At 35.0% G+C, this 26,814-nt stretch overlaps 3 protein-coding genes across 3 annotated transcripts; all 3 read right to left on the reverse strand.

The window, feature by feature from the left end:
- Window positions 1-140: 140 nt before the first annotated feature.
- Window positions 141-10,966, reverse strand: LOC141821321 (flowering locus K homology domain-like). The gene is made up of 7 exons (XM_074708733.1): window positions 10,848-10,966; window positions 6,863-7,156; window positions 2,924-3,173; window positions 1,506-1,654; window positions 1,136-1,399; window positions 851-1,045; window positions 141-572 (listed from the first exon to the last, which is right to left on the reverse strand). The coding sequence occupies exons 2-7, from the start codon at window positions 7,139-7,141 to the stop codon at window positions 402-404; spliced, it is 1,308 nt and encodes a 435-aa protein (XP_074564834.1). The 5' UTR covers window positions 7,142-7,156; window positions 10,848-10,966; the 3' UTR covers window positions 141-401.
- Window positions 10,967-12,207: 1,241 nt separating this feature from the next.
- On the reverse strand, window positions 12,208-22,871 carry LOC141815537 (uncharacterized). Its single transcript, XM_074703489.1, has 6 exons — window positions 22,503-22,871; window positions 19,867-19,937; window positions 16,592-17,451; window positions 15,385-15,499; window positions 12,587-12,927; window positions 12,208-12,487 (listed from the first exon to the last, which is right to left on the reverse strand). The coding sequence occupies exons 1-6, from the start codon at window positions 22,816-22,818 to the stop codon at window positions 12,370-12,372; spliced, it is 1,821 nt and encodes a 606-aa protein (XP_074559590.1). The 5' UTR covers window positions 22,819-22,871; the 3' UTR covers window positions 12,208-12,369.
- Window positions 22,872-24,420: 1,549 nt separating this feature from the next.
- LOC141822071 (aluminum-activated malate transporter 12-like) lies at window positions 24,421-26,586 on the reverse strand. Its single transcript, XM_074709492.1, has 6 exons — window positions 26,282-26,586; window positions 26,064-26,204; window positions 25,707-25,979; window positions 25,513-25,640; window positions 25,294-25,437; window positions 24,421-25,211 (listed from the first exon to the last, which is right to left on the reverse strand). The coding sequence occupies exons 1-6, from the start codon at window positions 26,550-26,552 to the stop codon at window positions 24,576-24,578; spliced, it is 1,593 nt and encodes a 530-aa protein (XP_074565593.1). The 5' UTR covers window positions 26,553-26,586; the 3' UTR covers window positions 24,421-24,575.
- Between the last annotated feature and the right edge of the window lie 228 nt (window positions 26,587-26,814).

Consider the following 26,814-nt stretch of genomic DNA (forward strand, 5'->3'; position numbering starts at 1 on the left):
TTATACAAGTGCTACCAGTTAGACTTCCATTTTCTTTCTTCAACATTTCCTTTCTTCATCAGTTCCACAGTTCCACTTCACGAGCCAAAACGTACAACGAATTGCTAATTCATTCAATTGCATAAATAACATTTATAAACTTTGTGGTAATTGCGTTGCAGTAAAAATTAGTTTGCTATTGTAAACAGAAAAATGACAATTTTTTACTCCTAAATTAGTTTCCTATTACAAACAGATCGATCCCAATTATAATGAGTATCTTCAATTTGGCTTTAACGTACTTGTCGAAAATTGTCCCTGGTTGCTAAACAGAGTTGTTCATCCAATCACACCAATTTCCAACAGAAAAAACCACAGTTTTTAAGGTAACTCGCACAAGACATTAGCAACTCATCAGTGACCTAATATCCATAATTCGCACTGTAGGTTGAACCATATCCTCCAGCGTGAGCTGCATGGCCCGAGTTCGAAGGTGAGCCATACGACGGGCCGTGGGTTTGGTAAGAATTATACCCATGGTCCATTGAACCCATTGCATTCTGAGCAGCCGCTGGAGCAGCAGCCATAAAATTCTGCAATAGCAACAATTATTGTCAGCGGGGGAATTCTTGAAATAAAAACACTAACTTGCATGTTCTAAAGGTATAAAATTGGCTTATTTGTGAATGTCAAATGGCTGAGTACCTAACATACTCAATTTGAAAGAGATGAAAAACTCATTTATCATAATCTTATTCCTAAATCCGATTTTCTCCTGTCTCAATTTTCTTTCTCGCATGCCTTTGGAAATATAAAGATAGCACCAAACTACAAATATATTACTCATGGTATGACAGTAGAGGGACCGTGCCTGTATCAGTTGCTGAGCAGTTTGAACTTGTGTGGCACTACCACTAATCTCAACAGTCATCTCTCCGGGGATCCCACGTGCTTCTTGTATGGTTATCGTTGCACCACTAGCACGACGGATGTAGCTAATATTGGCACCAGCTTCTCCAATTACAGCATCAGCATAAGAAAGTGGAATCTGTATTTGCTGTATTACCTGTCGAAGCCATCAGAATGCCAAATGAAACAAACGTCCCTGGCATCTGAAGAAAATACAATTTCAAAGGCATGGATTGGGATTAACTACCTGAGATATCATTGTCGGTGGCTGTTGATTTGGTCCAGAGTGGACACCTGTAGAGGCTGCATTTTGTCCATACATTGATATGCCTCGATGAGGTTGCTTTTCTAATGGGGGAAGGTCTGGAGGATAAAAGCTATCATGAGGACGTGGAGGAATAAACTGAGGGTTTCTGCCATAACCTGGGCCACCAACACTAGGGGGAAGGCCATGGGGATGGCCCCAATGTTGAAGGGGAGGCATATTTTGCTCCATATGCATATTTGGTAACTAGACGAAATATATTTTATGAATTGTTAGACTCCAACAAAAAGTTGTGAACCATCATTTATCAAATAACAGATTTCCAGTGGTGCCATAATTCAGAGAAGCTTACGTGCTTTTCAAACAAGGGAAGGACACTCCGATCAACAAGAAATTTCCTTAAATGATTTGCAATCAATTCCACTGCTTTATGCATTTCACTGGGCTCTCCTAGTATCTCAACAACTCTATCATCTGGAAGAGCAACTAGAGGTAGATTTTCTGCACAGATTCATGCAAGTTAAACAAATACAAGTGGGTTTCAGAAAAGTTCAAAGTAGAACACCTTGAACAATAAAAATTATGACATAGATAACAACAGCAATCATGACACATATGATTGCAGGTGAACTCAGACTTACCTGAAAGATGCTCACTGAACAATGATTGTTTTATTATTTAGAAAATATAGGAATATTTGTTGAATAGATGATGCACTGAGAATATATATGTAAACACTTGTATAACATATGCATTTATATCAGTTTCATTTATGTTATAAAATTTTGGAAATCTTAATTGTATGTCTTGCAGAAATCATAAATCAAATTTGATAAGGTGAAATTATATCTTTTAGAATCAATTAACTTGCGAAGTTGTTTGAAGGTAGTACCCTTACAAAAAAAGATCATATTCTTTGTTTGGCTAATCATAATATATTCTAATACAGCAGTAAGCTTGGAATTAATTTGATCCTAATCATGTCATACCATATGGGTGCATTCTAATCCTGTAGAGTTATTCACATTCAGGCAGAGAACCCTACCCAAGAAGTTTTAGAAACCTAAAGTATTCTGATCATGTAAAATTAACTAAACTCATATGGGAAACCCTCATTAAACAATTTTTAGATATCAAAATTGATTAGAGCATAGTAGATCAGATGACACAGGGTTAGTAAGGAAATCACAAGAAGTTAACATAATAGTTAAAAATCAGTACCAAGCTCTATCTACTAGAATGTACATCACACGGATTCAAAGGCATCTGGCTGTATCTGAATCATACTCTTAGAAACATTTTCCATGAAACTTATGTATCTTAAATCTATGCCAATCGATGTAAGGTTGTTCCATCCATTATATAAGCCCATAAGGGTATCAAACTATCAATCACACATTTGGAGAAGCTGGAAAGGATAATACAAGTTGCAAAGGAATCAACACAACTTGCAGTAATTATCTGGAAAGGCTAATGTACTGAGAAATAAATGTGCGAAAAGAAAATCTTGTTATATATGTAAAAAAGAGCGGTGAAACAGGATGCACTATGTAAAATGGCAACGCATTCCAGTGTACAGCTACATGATAAAAAAAACATTTAGAGATAAAAGGTCATGTAGTGTACATAGTAACAAACTTTGTCAGAAACAATCCATATATCCACCTAACAATAGGAACTTATCCTCTATCTAAGATAATGGCCACGAATCTAGAAAATTTCAAAGGATAGGTGATGATAAACAAAATGAAGAATTGTCAGTCAACATACCAACAACACGGACAATTGAACCTGAAGCTTCTTGAATGGATTTTATTGTTGCTCCTTGTTTCCCAATGAGACTCCCTGCTTGTGTAGCTGCCACAAGCAATCTTGTGGGAACCGTGCTTCCAGCAGCAGAAGATAGAGGAATACCAGATTCCCCATCTAAACCATCAATTATTCGCTTATGAACTCTAAGCAAACCATCCATAGCAGGAGAAATAGAAGCATCCGGTTCCTCTTTTGCTGAAACTATTACCTTCATAAATTTCACGAAACAAGAAAGATTACATTGATAAGTACAATGAGATGGTGTTTCTTGTATAGCTCCAAGGAGAAGAAAAACTCCTCATCTTTTTTTTTGAGAACTCACAAAGGCTAAGCGTTTATCTTTGTAGAAGAAAACAGCACTGTTGCATGATTAATCTACCCTAAATTACTAGTAGGAAAAAGTAGCAGAATTACAGTCCAAAATCAGCGTAAGATTGGTGATTTATGGTCATAATCCACATAAAAAAATAAGGTTCAAGAATTCAACATCAATCATTTAAATCTTTACAAAGTTTTATAACATGGATGGGGAAACTTTAAGTGACCCATAGACACAAATAATTAGTTTTACTGTATCCTATTGCAATCTTATCATCTTAATACTCTTTCAGAAAAAAGGTGCAATCAACATAAATCAATATCGTTGTGTGCATGAAGTGTCAGGTGAAAAAACTGATTTTTTTTTAAATTAAAATTTGGCATATTAATTCCATAATAATGTTAGAAACTGACATGTCCGTATTTTGGTTAAGGTAATTCTGGAATATCATGTCATTTAAAACCAAGATATTCAAAATCTATTAATTGTGTTGACTTAATACAAAGGTTTAGGTAATTAGATCTCATTTGGAACAAGTAATATCTGATAGAGCTATTAGAGCATGTCTCTAATTGTCATGAGATGATTTTGAACAGTGTAGGAAGGTATGCAATTTTAACAAGGATTAGCTCCCAAGTAGTTAACAGATTCAAAAAATTTAGGCCTCCATCTTGTTTATTATTTTTCAAATTAATCTATCTTATATTTCTTAAATCCTAATTCCTTGTGTGCTAAGTTTTGAATTACTTCCTCTTATCACCACCTGCTATCTGACATCATACTCACATCAGAACATCAGATCAAACATCACTGAAATGCTTATAACAACTTGATGTTGATGATGAATACGAATAAGCCCAAGCAACATGAACACCTGTAACGAGATGAACAGATGGAACATAAAATATTAGCCTCTGAAATCATTGACAAAAACAATTAAACAAGATGAAGAATCAGTTTCCAATTAACTCTTGGGTAATTTCCTATATCTTAATGATCCGGAAATAGGATCAACAAGCTTCCATCTCTTACCAGCTTATATAACATGTTCATCTGTCTTATCCTACCCCATGAAACATGTTGCGCTTATGCTTAATATAGAATGACTAAGTTTGACTTTCTAGTTCGGTGACTAGAGTAGAATATCCATGTTGTTTATGTCCATAATCATACTAGGATGTCTGTTCCTTCCCAACTTCATATGAGCTCCATATCTGAGATGATAATAAATCATGTGCAAAACTCTAGTTTGCGAATCTATTTTTCAATCCTATCTACCTACAAATTGATAGCATCCATAAAGTTTAGATATGTTCATGTGCAACGCTAATCAACAACTTTTTATTCTCATAAAAGATTTGATATATAATGTCTCATCCAATAGTTTAAATGTGCAATCATTCTCGTTGTCCATTAATATTTATTTATTTGGTCTCTCAAAACTATAGCATCCCTACTGAGTAGCCTCCACACCAATCTTTTTTTTGTTTGCTTTTTAATAACTTATCAATCTCTCGTTGAAGCCGCAATCAAACGAGTTATAGAATTACCAGAAATAATGTGAAGCATGGTAGTCATCCAAAACGTATAGGCTTAGTTTTATTTCAGCTCAGATGCTCAAAGAATGACCTTCACAAACTGGAACTTTGTTTCTTCTATTTGGTTCACATGAACAATTTGATTTGTGGCTTTATGTCAGCAGAAAGAACCTGCAAAGATTGATCAGGTTATAATGACTGAAGGCTGCAAGCTTAGAGCTAAGTGTTTGTTTTAGGTTTCGACATATGGTCACTAATTGTAGTCTCTGGACCTTAGTTATTTTCTCATGTTGTCTGAATATCACCAAGTTCTTATTGCTTTTCAGATTGTCAGATACTCTGGGGTTAGTTAGAAAAGTAGATTGTAATTTCTCCACTCTGCAGTTGGTTAGAAAAGTAGATTGTATTTCTCCACTCCCACAACAATCAGTATAAACCAACGCAGTAAGAGAAGATTAAACCCAAATTACTTGATTTTTACAACTAAGTTTAAACGCCAATTCAGGAATTCAAATTGCAGTTAACCAACTGTAAACCAAATTAAAGAATATTTTGATTTACAAACACAAAACAAGGTACAAATCAAGCTCATCAAGATTTAAAATTTTATAATAGAAACATAACTACCAGCAAATGGCAGAAATCAAGAGGAATTGAAGCATAGGCAAGCAAACCCTTGCTAGAAGAAGTATGCCAAGAGCTTGATATGGAATCTTGATAGTTCTCTAATTACCTCAACATTCAGCTCAATTAAAAGGAACTCTCAACTTAAATTTCATTTATAAAATAATGACACATCTCCACCAATAGAACAAATGTTTCTGGTTACAGACTGATCTTCAATTTCAAGGAATTCACCTTTTTTAGATGTTAGATTGAAAGATGTTTGCAGGTTTAAATGCTAATTAAGATAAGAAGTTTATATTTCTAAAGTTTTAGGTTAGTTGGGGAAAAGATAACATAAAGCTCCTATACCATAAAAGTACATGAAGTATGTGGGTTGTTAGATTTTTTTACAATCGAAAGATGATTTCTTTTGAGGAGGTTAAGGGGTTTTGAATTGTTATGGAAAGGGTGATTTCTCAACATTATGATAATTTGTTCTGATCTTTGAAAGACCCTGATAGTGTCCAAAAATATATGGTTACTTTCACCTTAATATGAATTAATCTTCAAGAGATTTTTTTAAAAAAATTATTCAACACTGTCTAAGTCGTTAATTTTTATAATTTGTTAGAACTTAAAAAAATCATTTAGTTTTATATTTTAGAAATAAGTGCCAACCTTTTAAAAAAAGGTTGAAAACGTCTATTAGAGTTTTATAGGAATAATCAAGGTTTCAGAAAAAAGTCTTCGTGTTGTCATCCCATGTATTAGACAATGTTTGAGTTAATATAATTTTCAATTTCCTTTTCTCTGTGCCACAAGTGGTAATTTTCCTTTGGAAGAGGATTGTATCTTTGCTATCTTTCTTTTGGGTGAGGATCGTACTTTTTTGTCCACTTTGCTGCATGAGACAAAAATCCACATGCATTAACTTAGATGCCCATGCAAGTACTTAATCACTATTTTGATCCATATAACCAGTTCATTCAAGAGCGAATTTGGCAATAGCTTCATAGATAATTTGGATTTCTTACTGTTTAACTTGTGCCATGAATGATGTAACAACTTAGTCACTATTTTATCTACAGATCTGAATATCCACTATGTCATGATTCATTCAAAACTTAAAACTAGACCTATTTCTCAGATTTATATAAGAAAAAAAGGCAAATAATAAAATGGCAGGTCATGACATGCAAGAATTAATTGCAAAGGAAGAATAAGAAAGTGCACTCTTTCACAAGATCATGAGAAAATGATGAAATATAAAGGTGAAACATAAGGTTAATAGGTAGCAAGAAAAATAAATGAAATTTAATATTTGCCAAAGATTAAATAATTCCAAGGATAAACATAATACAACTCTCCATAGTGCGACAAAGGATACTGAAGTGTCCATTGAATAGAGCACAAACCTACTAGAAATATACTTACTGCTCTTTCTGGCACTCCAGGAGGTCCGTCAAGAATCTTTATCCGAGCCTTTGATTCCTCACACATTTTTTTGATGAACTCACCTTTGCGACCAATTAGACCACCTGCCTTGTGTGCAGGAATCATTATACGAAAAACACTTTCCCCTGGCCACCCAGGCCATCTTTTTTCAGCAGATTCAGCTTCTATCTGACCATCTTGTTCTTGATTCATTTCGTACATGTTTCCAGCTTCTCCAGATATCTCTTCTTCCACAGTATTTTCCACAAGCCCATCCATAAGGTATTAAATGAGCTAAATCATATAATGTAACAAATTCACATGTAAGAAGCTGGGTCCACAAATGCAAACACATCAAGTATGACAAAGCATCAAGAGAAAAAAAATGGTACAAATATCTTCTTATACAATCTTCTCGCTTCACATATAGTGGCATGAACTCCATTTTTGAAACAAACACCCAAAAGATCAGCATGGATGACAGTATCCTAAAGTATGCAATGAAATACCACTCGCTCTAAATGTTAGAAACATATTACAAAACATCTCTCGTTCACATTTATTACTCATTTTCAGACAGAATCATTTATGAGAAAAACCAAAAAATATGAAAATAAAGCTAAATAAACATTCAAAAAGTATTTCCAATCAACAAAGTTGTAAGCCAAGTAGCAAATTTCCAACAATATTTTTGATTGCTCATTAACACGACATATGATAGGAACCTAAGTCTGATAGAATGGATAACCAAAGAGGAGGGAGGAGGAAAGAGGACTATCACTCCAAGGAGATCTGCCACCACTATGCCATAGGCTATTTTATATGATAAATTTGTCTTATACAATAGAGATCATAGTGTGTTTACTCATAGGTATCCAAGAGGGTTTTGTGCCTACAATAAAATAATCAAGTATATATAATCTTAAGTGAATAACTAATTCATAGAAAAAAAAGTGGACAACTAGTTATAGAGTGTGTATTTAAAAAGCCTTAGCTTTAGCCACATATGCAAATGCCTAAGTGGATTTTCAAAAGGACCACATAGCAATCACATACGGTCACATATAGCACACACATGGTTTACATATGTATTAAAATAATATTATTTTTGCTTTATGGTCACATATAGCACAGATGTGACTTACCAACTTAAAACCCTAAACTACCCTATTATTAACTTGTGATTTTTAAGTGTTAACTTAGAAACTTGTCTTGCAAGTGATAAAAAAACCTTAAATATTAATGAAAATATTTTCTTTGATATTTTAATAGCCTATAAATGCCCTCACATGCCAGATAGCACTAGATTACATAACGCTTCTATATGAATTTTAAAACCTTGAAGAAGCAAATGGATATAATGCTAAATCAAAACTATATTGGAATTTATCACTTTTCTAGGATTGTATCATTCCATCATATTTCAAAACAACCTAATAATCAAGGTTAATGAAAAAAACTTTGGGAATCTTTCCTTTTCTTTTCCATTATATAGCTTGCATAATATTTCTTCTTATTCCAGACTACTAAAGGTTTCCTTTTAACTAAGTGATGATAGCAAAGTAGCTTGTGTCAAGTCTTCATTGCATGAGATTGGTGCGCTTGAAGCTTCTCTTGACAAGAATCTGTCATGTCAATTTCCACGTAATGAAAGCATGCCAAGAGTTGCAAATTGAGTGATGAAGTAAAAGAATCTTGCATTGAGTTTTTATAGAGCAGAGATGAGTAATTCAAGTCTTCCTTCAAATTAAATGGAAAAAGTGCCTTATGCCAAGTCTTCTCAAAGCATTGATGACCATATGGAACTTCTTACAACGAGTACTTAGTCAGGGAAAGCGAGGACATCAAGACTTCTTTTGAATTAACTGATGATAGGAAAACATCTCTCATCAAGTTTCCATACAGCAGAGGCAAGCATATCTAGATTTCTTTCGGATTTAATGATGATATGAAAGCCTCTTATGACAAGTCCTCAATAAGTTGTGGCAGGGGTATCTCAATTTGAAGTAGATAATTTCTTGTGCGAAACTTTATTAAGTTATTGTACTTGATAATACATTAGTTAGAGGGGATTTGTGGTGACAAAGGGAATTTTGAATAGATATTTGCCCTTTGGTGCTCGAAAATTATGGCAAATGATTGCAAAGGTAGAGTGGAAGATGGATTTGCTTATAATGAGCCATGAATGGGATAACTTCTGATAGGGGCATCATAATGATAGCAGTAAATGGATGCTTTTGATAATTACTATTAATATGTGAATCCTCATGAAGGTTTGCCTCTTTAGTCATTTTGTAATCATTAATTCTTTTGCTCCATCTTTTCCTCTATGGTTCTTGCCCCCTATGCCACAATCTTATTTTTATTATCATGGAATATCTCTAGGAATTAATTTTCAATGAACTTGTTATATTCGTCCATCTTGAATAATCTTCCTATTTTTCTCAATGAGAATGGTATAGTGCAGGTCTTACTGTGCAAGGTTTGCAAGCTTTGACATCATTTTAGATTTTAGGACACAGCTCTACAATAAAAGTGTCCAATAATTGTGTTCCAACATATCACATGTTCGATAAGAGAGTTCCTTAACAAGATTATCGTATTCTAGTATTGGTATGATCTGTAGAAATTTGGTCAAATTTGCAACTATGCTATTGCTTTGAAGGCCTAAGCAAATGAGAAGAGCATCCATAAACTCCTCGCATGATGAAGGCTCATAGCATAACTCAAATCAATCGAACCATTTGATGGATTCAAGGTTCATAGAAGCTCTCTAAGTCTAATCTCTCCTCCATCATTTGAAATTGCAGCTAAATTCCATCTGGTAAGATCTCTTTTCCAAAGACTGAATTCCCCTATCATTCCTAGAAAGTTGCAATCTCAATATACATATCATTGTTGCATCTAAGGTTCCCTTGGAGTTGTCAAGATCGACAACCTATCATCCTTGAATCAGTGAGGTTGATTCATCATCTTGTTGATTCTTTATCAATGCCTATCTGATGGTTACTAAGCATTTTTTATGTTGCTAAAATTTAGCTTCAAAATTAGCTTCAGATTTTACAAGCTAATTTGTCTTTTACTGGCAACCCATGTCATTGTCCTATAATATCTTCTTTTAAAGTCGAGCTCAGACTATGCACAATTTGTTTGAGCAAACAAGGAAATTAGAAGAAAAAAAAATTCAAAGCTTAAATAATGAAACTATATTGGAAAAGGTTGCAGCATGAGGTATCACTAATCCTGCATTAGTGATGGATATGGTCTGGCAATGATAGAAATGGGAGGTGATGACTAACAATTGTTGGAAGAGGACAACATTCAAAGAGGATATTGGCGGCGAAGAGCATCAATGCTCTCATACAGAGTTGATAAGAACCCAAGTCCGATCTGATGAAGAACCAGAGAAAAGGGAAGAGGAAAGGGAATGACCACTTTAAAGGGAACCACCTCCATTAACTCATAGGCTATTTTGTAGCCCATAAATTTGTTCAATATCAAGGAGATCACAAGGCGTTTCATTACAAGCAAAATAAAGGAGATCACAGAAATGTGTTTAATTATAGGCATCCAAAAGAATGCCATATCTACGATAAAATAATTAATTCTGAATTGAACAACTAAGTCTAGAGAAAATAAAAGGCCACAACCAACTCTTGAAGCAAATAACGGAAAACAATTCAAAAATAAAGGGCTATTTGAATTAATCCCTTTCCTAGAATGAAATAAACATATCTACTAAAGCAAAATCTATTCTTCAACACAATCAAGCCCGAAGTGAGAGATAACAAATACGACAGATCACACGGAACAGGCGGTAGTGATAGACACATCTAGACGACACAAACCTCCTCAGTTCGCCGATACCTCAACTGCCGAACTTAACTACCGGAATGCAAAAAGATGAAAATCTCAAAGAAAGGGGGATCAGAGATATCAAGACATCCGAGAAGGAAGACTAGCACCGAAGTTCGTGAGCGCTTACAGGATCTGGAGAGATGTTAGCGACGGCAGGATCCCGAAAGGTCCGGTAGCAGAGAGGTTCGAGGGGAGGCGCTCAGGCGCCCGCCGGAGAAGAGATTAGGGCAGAGACGAATTGACGCGGCCGAGTGAGGCATCAATAAAAGAGTAATTTAAACACTTCTTAAAGGCGAAATAAGTAATCTTCAAAAATATTTTAATAGTAAAATAGAAATATTAGAATTTGTTTTGGTATTAGTAAAATTTAAAAGCTATTTTTAAAAATCTAACAAGTATTAAAGAGTATCTATATAATAACTATAAAACAATATAAAACGAAATATATTTTTCTTTGAAATTTATTTTAAATAAATAACTACAAAATAATATAACATTTTGAATTAGTGCGATTAAGAATGAGTAAAAATTTGATTAAATCGAATAAATTGATTGAACCGAATTAATTTAAAAATTCATTTCGATTCAATTTTGATTTTAAAATTTTTTATTCGATTAAACCGAATTAATTTAAAAAAAATAATTTATAAATTTTTAAGTAAATTTATAAATCTTTAATTAATTGATAAATTTTTTATAATATTTAAATAATTTAGTTATTTCGGTTAATTTGATCGAAAAATGAATTAATAAGCTTTTTATTCATTTGATTTGTTTGATTTTTATTTGAAAATTTCATCGGTTTGATTAGTTTAAAAAAATTTAGTTCAATACAATTTTGTTTTTCTTTAGAATTTATTTTGAATTAGTGCGATAGATCATCAACTATTTTAATTTTGACTCTAATTAATTTAATTAATGAAAATTTCCATCAAAACCAGATTAATCTAGACTCAATTTGATTAGAACAGATTTAATTTGATGATTAATTAAAATCAAACGAACCAGATCATTTGATAAACATTGGATCCGATTTATTTTAACTAATTTATTAAAAGTTAGAGTTAATTAAACCAGATTAAACTTGATTAAAATAAAATTAAATCCACTTTATTTTAAGTGGTCTTGTTAATAAATAGTTGATGAAAATCTTATTTAGTCGTTATTTCAGATCCTGTACGATACAACTTGATTAAAAATAAAGAAATATCATCATTCCATTTATATTAATTCGAGTACATATCCTAAACCCCCGAAACATAACTGAGTTGATTACAATACAACAAAATTATGATTATAAAAAAGCAAAGTGACCAATTACAATTTCTTAATACCTCCATAGATAGTTTATATTAACTTTTTACAGAAGAGTACAGATCCTAAGACTAAAGGAATCATTGCTATATCAATAGTCGACAAAAATGACAAAGAAAATATTTAAAAAGTAATAAGCCATTAATAATTATAAATGTCATAATCCAGAGATGTTCATTCTAAAACAAAAACTGGTCTTATTTTATAATTAATCTTTACAACATAACACAGTAGTACAACATATTCAAAGACAAAATAAGATGATATGTATAATGAGATTAGCAATGCGATTGCCAAGGTTCCTACATTAACATAAGGTAATGTATCAACTCCTATCATTGAGATGGGGTCAACTTGGTGTGCTCAGAATCATGTTTTATCGTCGAGTCTCCACCCATCAATTCGTGAAAGGCTTCCACTTTCACTGGTTGTGTTCGCATGCCATATGGGTTCCTGCATCATAAGACAAATCTCGGAATGTTAGGTTGAAGTCTAAGTGTGAAGAATGATTCAAAAGATATGAAGAACATGTATCATCAGGGAGGGACATACTGGGTTTGCAGTTGAGGAAGTTGGACATTTGAGATTTGTTTGAACTGCTGGCTTTGTTGAGCATGCTGATTTGACATACCCATTTGCTGTCGCAGCTGTAAATGTTGCAACTGTAACTGTTGTTTATTGAGTGCGTTGAACATGTTCCCTGCTGGAGACTCCATTACATTTTCCACCTTGACGTCCACCATGGGCTGCTCTTTGTCCATCATGACTAAAGAACCACGAGGAGCGGACATTTGACGCCGTAACAATTGTTGCTGGTGCTGTTGAAATGCCAAGTTCTGTGGGTTAAGCATTTGCATTTGTTGTAATCGATGCATCTGCTGCATTCTCTGCAACTGTTGTTAGACGACTAATTAGTTATCTGCTGCACCAGACTGCATTCCAAAGAAGGCTAAACAAAAAATGGGTAATCAGTTCTTTTTAAGAAAAAGTAATCTGGAGTAGGGGCTAAACAAAAAATAGGTAATCAGTTCTTTTAAGTATAAGTAATCTGGACCTCTAATGAAATAACTTACTGGTTGTTATCTTTCTAGCAATTCTGATGTACACACCTGAAATACTTGAGGGTAGTACTCTAAATATTAACATAGATTCAGTTCATGTTATTACCATTGTAAAAAAATATGGAACGTTTAGTGTGTTTATACATATCCAAAACAATTGATCTCCGTGTTTGCTACTGTAGGTCTAAGTTTAGCATGCATATATACCTTCAAGTTCTCTAAACTTGCAAGTATGCTACTATGGTTAATCATTGAAAAGTTTACCATTACCAAAAACCATTTATTAACATTCATCATCGTTGTCGTCGTCAAGACGTGTAACACCCAACTATTTGAGATAGGCTACTTGGATCTTATCCTACCATTGAACTCTATGTAATGCAAGGCTATATGAGTCAAATTATTTAAACAATCAATTAAACTACTTTTTATAATATTAACTAATTTCTTTGATTCCTTATCCCTTCAATTTTAATCAATTCAACTCAACTATAAATCTATTTACCACCTTTGAACAAGTCCCTCGAATCATTCAAATCAATTTTTGTTAAATCATCTTACTGCCTTTGAACAAGCCCCTCGAATTATTCAAATCACTTTTTTATTGTATCAGCTAGAGTTTTCTTTAACAAGCCTCTACCCTTAGACCTTCAATTCTAATCAATTCAACTTCTTTATTGCCTTTAATCATGTTCTTACCGCCTCAACTTATTTCCCTTATTTTATCTTTTTTTAGAGTTGCACCTAATTGCTCATAGATGCTAATATTTTTATCTTTCATAATATCCACACACCTTCATCTTAGCTTTCTCATCTTTATTAGATTCATTCCTTTTTAAATGATGTTTTCTAATTGCTAAACACTTCGAGCCACAAAGTATGATAGGCCATTTCATAGATTTTAACTTTTCATTTTAGCCTAAGAAACTTACAACGATTGTATGAAACTTCAGATAAGCCTTTCTCTTTCAACTAAGTTTTTATCCTACCCCTTATCATATCTTAATCAATCTCTTTCTTTCTGCTGGATAGTAGATCCAAAGTACCTAAAGCTCTTGCTTCAAGAAATATTTAAATCTTTAACTTTTGAAAATATAGAATATTTGGAATTAATTAGATTTTTGCTAATTTTTAAAATCTTAATAATTGTAGTTCTTAATAACTAATGAGAGCTATTTGATAGACAGTAATGACAGTGCTTATGTAGATACATGATAATTCATGACACTAAGTTAACGTGTCGGTGAAGACTTTCAGCGTAAACTTCAAGATTTCAATTGGCATTAACCCTAGCAAATAAATATAAGACCAACTTGAGCTTCATGAAGAGAAAAAGGTATTATAAGAATTTAGGATAGAACAAATCATAGTCTCTCAACTACTTTGCATCGGCTAGTATTTAGGATAGTATGTATCCAAATTAGTTGTATTTAAACAACTAAGATTTATAGGAGTTATGAACCATATGGTACATGTACAACACTTGTGTCAGTCTGAAAATGCAGAAAAATATGGAATATTAAATTTTCACATTGACAAATATGCAAATTCAAATTTCAAGATAGAATTTGTATTATCCAGTAATAAGTATATTTAAATTTAAATTCATTTTACAATTAAAGAATAGTATGTATACAAAATTAGTTGTATTTATAAACAACTATGATTTATAGGAGTTATGAACCATATGGTCATTGTAGCAGTACTTGTGTAAGTCTGAACATGCAGAAAAATATGGAATATTAAATTTTCACACTAACAAATATGCAAATTCAAATTTCAAGATAGAATTTGTATTTCCCAATAATAAGCATATTTAAATTTAAATTCATTTAAAAATAAACGATAACATGATCAGTAGTCATACATTTTAGTCAATTGGACGGATAGTAACTACAGTGGCACAAGGAAGATTTAAGAATATATAGGAGCACAAACACAAATTATGATAAATCAATTATAGAATAAATATGAAAATTTTCCTACGCATAAAAAAATAAAAGTGCGCTTCTAGAGAATAGGCTGTGAGTAATTAGGCATCAAACAAATCCTATTTCAGCACCTGATTCCGCACTAAGGCCTCATCAGGGTCAGTATTTACTAACTATAGGATACTAACAAAGCCACCTATCACCTAGTAAATGCAGCCTGTTTTTCATGAAGTAAAAAATGATTTTTATTCCAATGCAGATGCATGTTGTGGCACACTATCAGAAAACCTGTTTTAACTGTATCGTCATTGATCCAAAAATTGGCAACCAACAATGAGAAATAAAGAAGTGTTCATACTTGAGCTTGCAAATAAGCGTTTTGTTGTGGTTGCATCATACGGACATTTTGATGTGCCTGCTGAGGGAAGCCTTTGATACCATCCTTTATAAGCTCAGCTAGAATCCCAACATTACTGTTGAAGAAAACTCATCAGAAGTTTTATTCAAGGAAAAAGAACCATGTTGAGTGTCAAATGACACAGGAATTATGTGATGACACATTAAATCAGGAAGAATTTACATAAGATGTTATTTCTACCATATAAGTAATTTTTTTCTCAAAAATCCTCCAATTGGAGACTATTCCATGCAATTAATTTGCTCACCAAACAAATTTGTAAGACATCATACTGTCATTTTTGGGTGATAACAAAAGAGTTGCAACCTACGGATGAGTACAACCCTGTCAGGAACAGGCAACTCACACAGCTAAGGTTTTGTTCTACAATCTGTTTGGTCAAAGCACTTAACAATGAAGTGTCAAAATTATAGAACACTAGAAGGTCATGGACAAGGTTATCATGCATGAGAATTTTATTTATATGAAAATACAACCAAAATATGCAATCATAAGTCTGATCAAAATAGTACAGATAGCCTACTTCTGGCAGTGCCAAGACAAGAAACTGAATATTATTTCCATCATTTGTAAAATAAATGCAGGAAAGCTGTGAATCATGACATAATAAGGTCTTCAATTATTGAATCACACACTAAAAATGTACTGGTTGGATATTGGCATGTTGGTGTGGCAATGTTAACTGATATGGTGATTTTACCAAATCTTGCTACTAGAAATGTGCATCTTGTTTAAAGGCTAGAATCAAGTAGATGTATAAGTTGCGGGACCAAAATATATGATAATCGCAATGTGAAGAGTAGGATGGAGAGAAAAAAATTAGCCATGTCAACAAAATTTCCAGCAGCAAAGACAATTAAAAGTGAGATTGCTTCCAATTATTGCTGGCTCAAAGCCTGAATTTGATTAATCCTGTGGTAAAGAGGTTACTAACTACAGTTTTATAGCAGATGAACAAGGAACCGAAACCCCATTTACATATGTGTGTGTGTATGAAGATTGCATTCTTATTATTGCCATTTTTTATTTTACCATCTTTCAGAACAGGGTGACATGTAACCTCTTAAACAGAGGAGAAATTTTATGAACCCAAAAATATTTTGACCTAAAAGAGATGCAATTGTAGAACTGAGATTATGGGATTTACCCATATCCAGCAGTTTGCAGAAACATTTTCAGAAGTTCAATTGATGAGAACTGCTTTTTGTAGCTATCACTTAACAGTCTCAAGATGCGGCCTAACTTGCAGATTCGCGCACTTAACACCTCAGAGAAGACTTCCATAGAAGATTCAGATCCAGCTTCAAAACCCACTCTTAATAATGCACTGGCTACTACTTTGTGAGTCATCTTAGATGCTTCCTCAACACCAAGTGGTTTTTTCTCCCCTCCAGAACTGTCTTTCCCCCTATATTTACCCATTTTATAATACTCAGATATTAAGCCAAATCTTTCAATCATGGCTGGGTTTCGGCTTATTATGGTAGGCAAATTATCTAGAACCTCAAAGACTTCAATTTTTTGTTTTTTCCCCATGCTGTTGTTTGGCGGAATTGCACTACTAGGTACACAATTAGAAGGGAACATCATTTCTGGAAAAAAAGTATGTTCTTCTTCAGTCAAAATAGATAAATCAGAAGCCACATTTGACTGCACAGAAGTTCCATTTTCCACCATAGAATCTCTGGAGGCCACAGTTGGGCCTACCTTACAAGATTGCCTCTTTCTTTTCTGTGTTTCACTTAGTTTGAGAAACATAGACATTCCCTCAGGCGTTCTTTTCTGAGGTTCTTTGTCACAATATGGAAATGTATGATGCCTCAATCGGTACTCACGAAGAAACTGGTTATACCATGTCTCAGGCAAATCCTCCACCCTATGTCGTACATTGTCTGGTTCGTGATACTTTTGGCCAACAGTAGAAGCCCGCTCATAAGAATGTTCATTTACTTTGCAAGTGTTGAATGCTGTTTTTAGCTGCATTTGCATCCCCCGAGAATTACATTGCTGATTGTAAAAGACAAAAGAAAACAACAATTACAATTGATAATTACGAATTGAGACTTTGGACTAATAAATGAATAACACCAACTCATCACTTGAGTAAACATTGAGTTCAACAAAAAAGGAATTGAAAGATTTTAGCCATGCAATTATTAATTAGGATTCACATCCAGTTCATCAGAAACAACTTCACTATTTTCGACAAGAAGGGTAAAGAAATATTGACCAACGATCATTACTACAAAGCAAAAAAATAATGTGTAGAGGTCCTTAAGTTTGGAGCCAGAATATCTTCAAAAGGAACTTAAAAGGAACTTAAAACAGCATTAGTTTCTTCAACAACTTTGTCAATACCACCATTATCAAGCACGTGTTTGTCCCAATTGTTTGGAATTGATTACATGAATCCCATCCCTCCATTGAATTCTATGCCAAGTTATATAACTAGGAATCTATTCAAAGCAATCGAATAACTTTTCATTACACCAGACAGGTACTTTTTGCTCCCCCTCTACTCCTTACACTTCCACTCTAATTAATTCAACTCTTCTAGTTGAAAATTCTATTTGTAATCTTTCAACAAATTCAATCTATTTTCTCTCGTTTTATTATCAATTGTAGCTACAACTTATTCCTAATAGATATTCTTTCTTTTTTGTTTTTTCTACTAACTCACATATTTAGTTTAGCATTATTATTTTTGTCACGTTAATATTTATACATACTGTTTTCTAATAGTCAAACACTCTGATCCATAAGGATCGCATATAGTATTGCAATCTTATAGAATTTTTCCATTTAACCTATGGAACACAGAATGATCACAAAAGATTCTAGAAATTTTTCTCCATTTCAACCCTTTTTTATTTTACTGAAAGCATCATTAATATCTGCTTCTTATTAACTAATATATTTAAACTATATAAAATTATTTATTTCACAACTTCGTTAAAGTTAAATTACATACAAAGAAATCCCTAACTAAAGGGTAAAAACTTAGCAAAAACATCAAAGCACCTTCTTTTTAATTAAATGTCAAAAGTGTGGGTCAAGGTTATATGTGATGCTTTTCACAATGAGATCTTAAAAACAAGGACAACCTAGTATACGAAGCTCCTGCCAATGACGGGTCCCAAGAAAGGGTCTATCGTATGCAGCCTTACCCTGCTTTGTAAGAGGTTGTTTCTGAGACACAAATCCGTGACCTCCAAATCACACGTAACAACTTTACCGTTGCGTCAAGGCTCCCCTTCTACAATGAGACCTTAATGATAAAAAATTAAACTAATAAGGTTGTATTTAGCTTTATTTTATGTATAAGTGAAACTATATAAGATTAATGACAAAGTCATGCTTTATCAACATCCGGTATAGAAGCATCACTTGACCTCAAAATTTATATTGAGGTGCATTGAAGAGAAGAAGCCAAAGAGTAAAAAGGTTTAAAGCAAGGTTTAAGATCAGCTACAAATTAAACAGAATTACTGTAATCCGTTTGATCTAAAATGATTTACTTCATCTGGCTATAAATGTATACAAGACTAGCAATATACATGGCTTAAGTTGAACACAAGCCAGTAATTTTTTATCCAAACCATAACTGAAAAGTGTTAAAACAGAAATTAAAGTTGTTTGTTACTGAGTTGAACTTGAAATACTGACAAACTTAGGACAAAGCGTTGGTAGACAAATGTTCAACCATGCTTAAATCAACATAGTTGTGGCTAACTTTTTGTTTAAAATGGTGTTGTCAACCATGCTTGAAATACTAGTTATTCCCTTTTTCATTTAATAATATTGCTCTACGGTCCCAAGTTCAACTATGTGAAAGGGAAATAAAATTTCCAACTAAACTGATCTGAGAACTGAGCATATGAAATGAAGTTGCACTTGATATGTCAGCTACACTACATGGATAAGAATTCACAAAAAGAATGACCTTGTATGATCTTGTAAACTTCCAACCTATTAGTAGCCTGTCTAGTCACACAATTTTGCAAACACGTAAGATCTTTTATCTATCAACTAGACTAAATTCCAATACATTTTCTCGTTACTCTTATCTAATACATAAATTCATATATAAGGGTCTAGTTCTTGTTTGTTTTAAAAGCACAAGAAAAGTATAACTAACAAACCTATTATGAGTACAAAGAATAAGAATGTAATAAACTGGAAAAATAGAAGCTTGACCAAAAAAACTGGAGCTTCATAATCAATATGAAGAAATCCTTTAAAATGAGATGATTAAACCCTTCTCTAAGTGTCCATCCAAGTGTCCTTAAAACTTTTGGAAGTAAAGAATATACCCCTACTCTAAAGGATACATTTGATTCTGACAGATTAAAGAAAAAATGGCAATTACTTGAACAAACAAGAGATATAAGTGCATCAATTAATTAGGAGGGAAGAGCCTACATCATTCTGAACACCATCTTGTTGGCAATCTTCCAATGAATAATAAATATCATCACCATGCAACTGCAGATCTGAAAGCCAGTGTGAAAAAGAAGACTATCTCAGAAATGAAAAGATGAAGTCATTACTCTAAAACAACAACAACAACTAAGCCTTAGCACTTGAAAGCAAACTAAAAGAATTTTTATAACATTGAAAATGTCAAAAGTAGGTATTTGAATAATTGGACATCAACATATTACATAGTTATTAAAACGGCTCACTTGACTGCGCCTAGGCGCAAGGCATAGCCAAGCGACCCTCTTGCGCCTGTGCACCTTAAGTGTGTGCCTTGTCAGAGGAGGAAGAAATCGATCTTGAGAAACCGATGAAGATTCAACCATGGTCTTGAGAACGATACAGTTTCGTGTTGGGTTGCAAGGGTGCAAATATAGTCCCACATCTAAAGCACATGGAAAAGATCATGGGTTTAAAAGGATGGAAGATATCTCCATTGGCATGAGGCCTTTTGGGGAGAGCCCAAGAACAAAGTCATGAGGGCTTAGGCCCAAAGTGGACAATATCATGCCATTGTGGAGATACAAACATCCTTTTGGACCCAACAATTGGTATCAGAGCGAGACCGCTCTTCACCGGACTAACCGCCGAATGAGCCATGATCCAGATCTAACCATGTGATTTGAACCTTAAACAAAAGAAGTGGGTGCTCCCGTGTCTGAATCAAGAGGACCAGACACCAGGTGAGAAGTCCTAGTAGGTCGGGTGGACCGAGGGGCAAAAAGTCCTAGTTGCGGCTAGGTGGAAGTCCTAGTAGGTCAGGTGGACCGAGGGGCAAAAAGTCCTGGTGGGTCGAGGATTCAGACCGGGGGGCCTATGGTCCTTTGTTTGAGGGGGGGATTGTTAGGTTGCAAGGGTGCAAACATAATCCCACATCTAAAGCACATGGAAAAGATCATGGGTTTAAAAGGATGGAAGATATCTCCATTGGCATGAGGCCTTTTGGGGAGAGCCCAAGAACAAAGTCATGAGGGCTTAGGCCCAAAGTGGACAATATCATGCCATTGTGGAGATACAAACATCCTTTTGGACCCAACATTTCGGTCCTGAACTGAAACGATACAGTTTCGGTCCTGGGATATTAGTATGGACGTATGGCTCATTTTTCTTATGCAATACTTAAGTGCTCTGATTATCCCAATTTGGAATAAACCTAGTATCAGAGTAGGTTCTTTTCTGGGGTTTCTTCTTTACCCATTCCCATTTGAGGAGAGACCATAGACTTGGCATCCTCACCTCATGCCTTTTTCTCCTCCCCAGCCCTCCTCTTCCTAATAAATATATATGTATATATATGGTTCGTGACTTACAGCAAACCCAAAGATGGCATTCTGCAAAGTTGCTTCCAATTCAGAATGTCCAAAAGAAATCCATAAGAGTATGTTATACTTTGATTATACATATTCATATTATGTCACAACTCCATAAGATAATGCCCAAACGAGATCCATAAGTACATATTAGAGTCATAGAATAGAGATTGACTATGCACAAACACAAACCTTAAGGCAGTTTCACCTTGAAAGAAGGAATATGCCATATAAATGTAATTTGTCCAGTTTGTAGGAGTGAAACAATTAAATTGAGTTACATAGTGTTTGCAATGGTGCACTTAAGTGGGTATTTGTGAAACTGCATTAGAGTGTGGGAGAAACTCATGGTCTCATGCCCATGATCCTATCCAAAATATAGAAGGTGTAGTGGAGACAAAATAGGAACATGGAGACATCAACAAAATTGTGGTGATATTCACATAAAGACATTATACTTTATGTACAGGTCTTGAGTGTTTCATGATGACATATCATATTCACATAAAGCCATAGTAACATGAGATACGTGAGCATGACAATATGCACAAATATTTGTATCCCAGTTACCCTGCATTACTTCCAACCTTGATGAACACACTGACCTTTCTAATTTATTATGTTCATATTTACATAATCTAGAGAATGTGATTAGAGGTTATTTTAGGAATGGTGCCAGGTATCTGAGGCAAGATATGATTTGTTTACAGAAGTTATATTCTTTTTTATTTCCACAAGTCATATGAGTAACTAAATTATGTTTTGATGGGTAATACATTTAATGTATTTTAGTTTAGACATGCCATATTTGTTTTAGAATGTAAATAAAGAATATGTTAAGAACTCCATATTCGACTAAAGTAAACATCTCTGTCATGAACAATTGAGAAACCTTATTGATCCCTTGTCAAATTTCACCGAGACGTTTGATAAAACTGAAGATGATAGGCTGGATAACAGGGTACTAACAAAAAGATATGTGTGTGGAAGCTGATCATGCTACACATTTTAGAAACATAGCTTGAGATAAAGTTAATAAAATGCCCCTTAATAACTGGCAAAACAATGCCTTGAAGTTGATTGTAGTACGACAGGTTGATGTTTAATTAAACATTTAAAAAAATAGAATGAGAAGGAAATTCAAAAAATAAAATTTAAAATAAAACATTTTTTACTCATGAACTAAGTATTGCTTGGTTTCACATAAAACGGTAAAAAGAATAAGACATCTGATAATGAACCAACAAATTGTTAAAAATTAGCGCTTACAGTCTGGATTAATCTCTGCGAGGGAAGGGGCACTGTTGCCGGGGGAGGAGGCGGGGTGGAAAAAGAGAGAGGCGGAGGCCTTGTCAAAGAGGAGGGCACGAACGCGGAGCTGTAGGTGGAGATGAGCCCGGGAATTAGAGGGCGAGCTGGGCGAGGGGGACAAGAAGGCTTCCCAGGAAGCGGGGGAGGAGAGATGGTGAACAAAGGCAGCGTAAGCGCCGTCGCCCAGCCACGCACGCCATGCCCCGCACCCATCGAGCCTCCTGGCGAGCTCGTAGCCCCTGCCGTCCTCCCCTAGTAGCGCCGCCGCCGCCATCCGGCGATGCCGGTAATCAGCCGATCCGATAAGATCCGATCGATGCAGAGGGAACCCTCATTAATTTGATTATATCCCCTCCCTTTTTTAAATTAATAAAAAAGTAATAAATTTTAAAAAATATTTTTTAAATATGTCATGACAGGGATGGGGATGGGTATGGGTATGGAGATTTTCGAAATCTGTGGAGATCTCCGAAACCCGCTGGATATCCGAAACCCCCTCCTAGCGCTTGCCCATCACACTACGCCCACGGATTTTAGAAGTTAAATTCCATTTATGCCCCGTAGTTTATAATATTTTGCTAATATAATTCTAAAATAATATTGACAAAAATAAAGCTTTTTTTTTCCTCATAATGACGTCTCATTTTTAACTTTTTATCAAAGATAATTCCACCCTAATACTGTTTAATCTACACAATTACTCAATTACCCTTTTAATACGGTTGTCTCCGTCTAATTTTCTGAATCGATTCATAATATTATGATAGCTATAAAATCATAACTAATATAACATAAATTAAAATAATAAAAATTCAAATTATAACTGCTATAATTTTATAATTATTATAATATAAGAAATACAAATGATAAAAAAATGATTGAAATAAAAATATTATAAAAAATTTTAATTCAAATCTGACTTAAATTCAATTAGAAAACTCTAAACTTCAACTCATATAACCTAAGCAACTCTAATAATTCAAAAAATTATTTTTATTATTTTTCTAGATAATTTTTTATTTGTATCTTATTACTTTATGATTGTCATATACTAATATTATACTAAAATATCTTAATTTTTAAAATAAACTTTAATTTAATCTTCAAAAAAATTTCTAAACCTGATCAAACTCAATTCAACCCAAAATCTCTAACCTAAAAAATCCCCACCTTAATTTGATAATTTTTAAATCAATTTGAGTCTAGGGGGTCGAATTCATTTTTGACACTTCCTAAAAATCAAGTTGTAGCGACTATATACTATAAACTCATTCACGTTGATGTAGTTTCGATTTCATAGTCGCTATATAGTTGTAGTAGCTATGAATATTGAATATGAACATGAATTCATATTGCGGTTATAAAATCACATATGTTATAGCGTATCCGATGGATTTAAAATTTAAATGAAAAATAAGTATTAAATAATATAAAATAATATTAGAGAGTATTGAATAATTATATACCATTATTGAATAATAAAATAAGATGTAATTTTGATTAAAAAAATAAATCATTCTTTAGAAATAAAGAAATTAAAAATTTTTAAAAAAAAATTGGAACGTCGCGAAAAGGAAGATATCGTGCAAACATTATTTACGCAAAAGAAGAAACAATATTAAGGATCTTATATATATATTTTTAATTTTGTAAATTCTAAAAATACAATATACAATTTTGAACTATACAAAAGTAAAATAAAAAAGGTAAGAAAATTATAGAGGAAATGAAATTGTCTTTTGTTCTCCGTTTAAATTCTCCTCACCATTTCTTGTAAAATTAAATTCACCCAACCATGATCATTTATGAAAAAATAAATAAAAAATTTACAATTCACTGTTGAGGATATTATTAATTATTGATTAGGAGGCTATTTTTAAACTTTTTTATGAAAATATTTCAACTAATTCCAGAATTAATACAAGCATTCGATACTGTTTTTAATTCTACCATCGAAAGGTTTATCCAACATCTGGAGGAAGAGTTCGTCTTCGTTTTCGTTAGATCTTCAAGCTAGCTACGTATTGTTCATCAGTCTGCGGCTGAATGGCGCCAAACCACATGGCTGTGGAAATCCTTCACGGCCGCAGCGCGCTCCTTCTCCTTGCGCTCCATCTCGATCGCGATCTGGTCCTGCTGCGAAAACTCCTTGAAATTGGCGGCCCTGCTCAGCTCCTCCACCTCCTCGATCACCAGCTCCAGCCTCGCCACCATCTCCACCAGCAGCGACGCGAACGCCGCGAAGGGCAGCGCCTCCGAGAACTCCAGGCTCGTCATGGCGATCTTGCTCAGCGTCGGCCTCAAGGTCTTCAACTCCTTCACCGGCGGCTGATCCGCCGCCGCCCGCTTGCCGCCCCGCCACTCCGGCGCCATCACGAAGGTGATGTCGGATCTGGCCGACGGCAGGGTGGTCGCGCTCTTTTCGGCGGCCGGCCTCCGCTCCGCGGCGGCGCGGCAGGCGCTCTTGGAGCTGAGGAAGAGGCGGGGCTGGGATTTGATGGCGGAGTTGAGGTCGTGCAGGGCCTCGTGGAGATGGTCGGACAGGACGTCGGGGGAGCAGTGCCGGCGGTTCCTTATGCTCCTCGCGAGCTCGTCCAGGACCTTCCGCACCTCGCCGGCGACGCGGACGCACGGGTCCCGGAACAGCGACCGCACAGATTGAGGGGTCTGCAAAGGACACGAAGACATTTCCAAAAATCTAACTCTTACAAAAACAAAGATCTAAATTAGATTCTCTACGATTCTGCACCTGAATTTCTGATTCCAAGCATCCATGAAGTGCCACAGTAGTGTAGCCAAAGTGTCTGATGATAGCACCGAGCTTCACATACTGCTCCCATGGAAAGCTGTAGCAGTGTCTGGAGTGCCTCGGTTCCCAGCTCGCAAAGAGTGCCTGAGATTGCAACCATGTCACCATTTCAAGATGGATTTGGAGCAGCATCTAGAAATAACAACTGCAGTAACTCACAAGAGTCTCATCGCTGGATTTGGAGTCCAAGACTGCTCTGTATCCCTTGTAAATTTCATCCTTGGATGACTCGTCTTCCCTGACCGGAGATTTCTGGTCATGGCTCTCAAAGAATTCATGCACACAAGCTGAAAAGCTACAGGTTAGCAGAGTTTCACTAATCATTGTCAGTAATTAGCTAGGAATGTTGCTACCTTCGATAGATCTTGCTAAGACTTCAAGCTTGTGGACTGTGGAATTGTGCAGGTCTTCGCCTGACCAGTTTGGTAAAATGAAGAGGCTCATGAAGAGGCAAACGCCGCAGCCGATGGCGATCGTCAACAGACGGTCCCTCGTCAAGTCCAGCACATTCTCCACCCGGAAACTCGATATCGTTATTAGATTGAACGTCAGTAGGAAAATCACTACGCCATACTCGTAGTTCTTCTTTATGTATGGAACAAATCTCAAGTATGTAGCCAGGAATCCTGGTGCAGCAGATGTTAGATCCTATACAGAAATGTAAAAGTAATCATTTGCTCGAGTGGAGATTTTTTTTTTTTTTTGTTTACCTACTAGAAATACAGAAATTCCTATGAATATAGCATGAAACTCTTTGCCCGACTTCTGTGCCACAACTTCGATGAAGAAAGCAAGGGATGCAGCACACAGTGTGCCAAATCCTCTGTTTAGCCCTTTGCACAAAGTTGCACCTGAAAAATGCAAAAACAGAAGAGAAGAATCAAAGAGAATATATAAATACAGTTCTTGGCCTGATGAAGTCAGTCACCTGCGGTGAACTCGAGCACAACGACCACAGTGATGACAGCCCACATTGCATCTTGTCCGATTCCTTCAAACAATGGCTTCAGGAGGTACAAGCAGGAGACGAATGTCAGTGCCACCCCAACTTTTACAGCATGAACGACTCGTCTTGGATCTTCTCTTCCAACTCGCAAAGCACTTAGCCATAGTTTAACAGGAAGCCTTGTCGTCTTCCCCAATAGATCCTCTGCGAGTGCCCTGCACCTGTACTCCTCGCCTTTATCTTCCATGGCCATGTTCAGGGAAGAACCACAGAGAAGCTACAGTGCAGAGAAGGCTTATGGAATGCCTTCGGCTTGGCCCAGTGGGTCACTTTAATCATAGAGATCACAGAGGGAGAAAAACAACTTTGCCTTCCGTTCACATGCATCTTGCTTAGGACACAGCTGTACATGAATGAGAGGTATTGTAATCAAAGCATAATCATTAACAGCTAGCAATTAACGACGAGAATTTGGCTAAAATTAGGTTTAGAGATTAATGAAAGTTTTAAGAATC

This window comes from Curcuma longa, chromosome 2 (genome assembly GCF_044706935.1).
Source record: "Curcuma longa cultivar G26 ecotype Majalengka, Jawa Barat chromosome 2, ITB_CL_G26_1.1, whole genome shotgun sequence".
Taxonomy (NCBI): domain Eukaryota; kingdom Viridiplantae; phylum Streptophyta; class Magnoliopsida; order Zingiberales; family Zingiberaceae; genus Curcuma; species Curcuma longa.